The 1,763-nt window shown below is 56.7% G+C and overlaps 1 protein-coding gene across 1 annotated transcript in view; it reads right to left on the reverse strand.

Annotated features, from left to right (window-relative positions):
- Window positions 1-1,763, reverse strand: part of AHRR (aryl hydrocarbon receptor repressor) — a 69,681-nt gene that overhangs the window by 10,790 nt on the left and 57,128 nt on the right. Inside the window, exon 6 of the mRNA XM_077749407.1 lies at window positions 1,420-1,549. Coding sequence (XP_077605533.1) covers window positions 1,420-1,549 — 130 coding nt within the window. The remainder of the gene's footprint in view (window positions 1-1,419; window positions 1,550-1,763) is intronic.

The raw sequence follows: 1,763 nt of genomic DNA on the forward strand, positions 1-1,763 counted from the left end.
ACACACGCTCCCCCCCCACACCCGTCCACACCCAGCCCAACTCACACCCCCCAACCCTCACACAAACTTGTTCACACACACACACACCCCACACATACTTCCACACACAGCCTCTCACACCACCACACACACACTGGTCCACACCCCCCAACTCTCACACACCCCACGCACACACACACCACCACATACACATCTCCACATACACCCCAACTCTCACACACACATCCCACCACACACACACATACCTCTGCACACACCCCAACTCACACACATGTCCACAGTCTGCCTCACACACACACAGCCCACCACACACACAAACCCCAACTCACACACATACATGAGGTGTGCACATATGCCTGCCTGCCCTGTGTGCGCGCATACACACCCTGCCTCACACACACACACACACACACAGCCTCATATACCCACACCCCAGTTCACACCCTATACACACTCCAGCTCACACACACCTCCCACCAGACTCCCACACACCGCACTACACACACCCTGCCACACATACACTCATACACGTACCTGCCCGCCATGCATCCCCACGCCCACCCCCTCCGTACAAATGCCCTCTCTACACACACCTGCCACACACCCTCACGACGGCCCCGTCCTTTGCAAGCACACACATACGCACGAGTGCTCCACTGAGCACCGCTGGCGTCTCTCCGCATGCTCCCCACCCACCCTGGTCCTCACAGAGACAGCCACCCTCACGGGTCTCGCCTTCGTTGTCATTTCGGTACAACTGCACCTGTGACCACGGATCAGCCGTCTAGTTATGTGTGTTTTGAGCTTTATGAAACAGTGTTGTGTGTTGGCACCTGGGTTTTTTTTTTTTTTCACTCAACTTTGTGAGGTAAATCCTGCTATTGCCTGAGGTTGTGGTAGAAGCTTTTCCTGAATTGTTTACAGCTTCTGGGGAAGTGTGTGGAAGAGCTGGGACCCCGTGGACATCACCCCTTCCCCTCGAGCTCCACCGCCTCTCGGGGAGACACATGTCTGCCACACGTGTCGTGACGGGTCAGGGGCCACGGCTCTGGAGGAAATGCTTGCCCACAAGGGGCAATGTGTCTGAACAGGCAACAATCTTTGGGCCTTTTTACAGGTAAATCTAATGTGGGCCAGAGGGTTTCCTGGAAGCCGTGCGTCTCGAGGGGGGTTTTGCAAAGTGAGAGACAAGTTCTGCCTCGTCTTGTGGGCGGTCTCATGCGCCAGCCAAGCCAGACAGTGGGGGCCCCTGGGGAGGGGAGGAGGATGCGGGAGGGGGTCTCCGAGCGAGAGGACGCAGGCACCGCGTTCAGCGTGAAGCAGAGCAGGACCAGAAAGCATGGTGGTAATTTCTAAGGCTTCCACGAGTTTCCATAAACTGTTCCAAGTCTCAGGCTCACCGGGGACCCGAAGACCCACCTGTCTGTGAGTGTGGGGGCTGCCCAAACACTGCCTGGGGAGGGTCCATGGCCCAGTGGAGCTGCCGGCAGAAATCCTGACGGTCGTCCACGTGGATATAGTCATAAATGTTTTGGTGCATCACGTCCGTCTGCAATATTGCAACAGTTGTTTTAACCTAGTGAACCTGCGTGCTTTCGTCCAGAGGTTAATAACTGCAAACTGTCTCAGTTGCAGCTGTGAAGAGAAGTCTCATGGGAAAGTGCCTGCAGGACACTTCCTCCCCGCGAGGACACAGCTGTCCAACCTGGAATGCCAGGCCTCTGACTCATGCGAGCCCCCCGCCCCACCCCAACCCCCCCCCC

This window comes from Crocuta crocuta, unplaced genomic scaffold, assembly GCF_008692635.1.
Source record: "Crocuta crocuta isolate KB4526 unplaced genomic scaffold, BGI_CrCroc_1.0 scaffold89, whole genome shotgun sequence".
Lineage (NCBI taxonomy): Eukaryota > Metazoa > Chordata > Mammalia > Carnivora > Hyaenidae > Crocuta > Crocuta crocuta.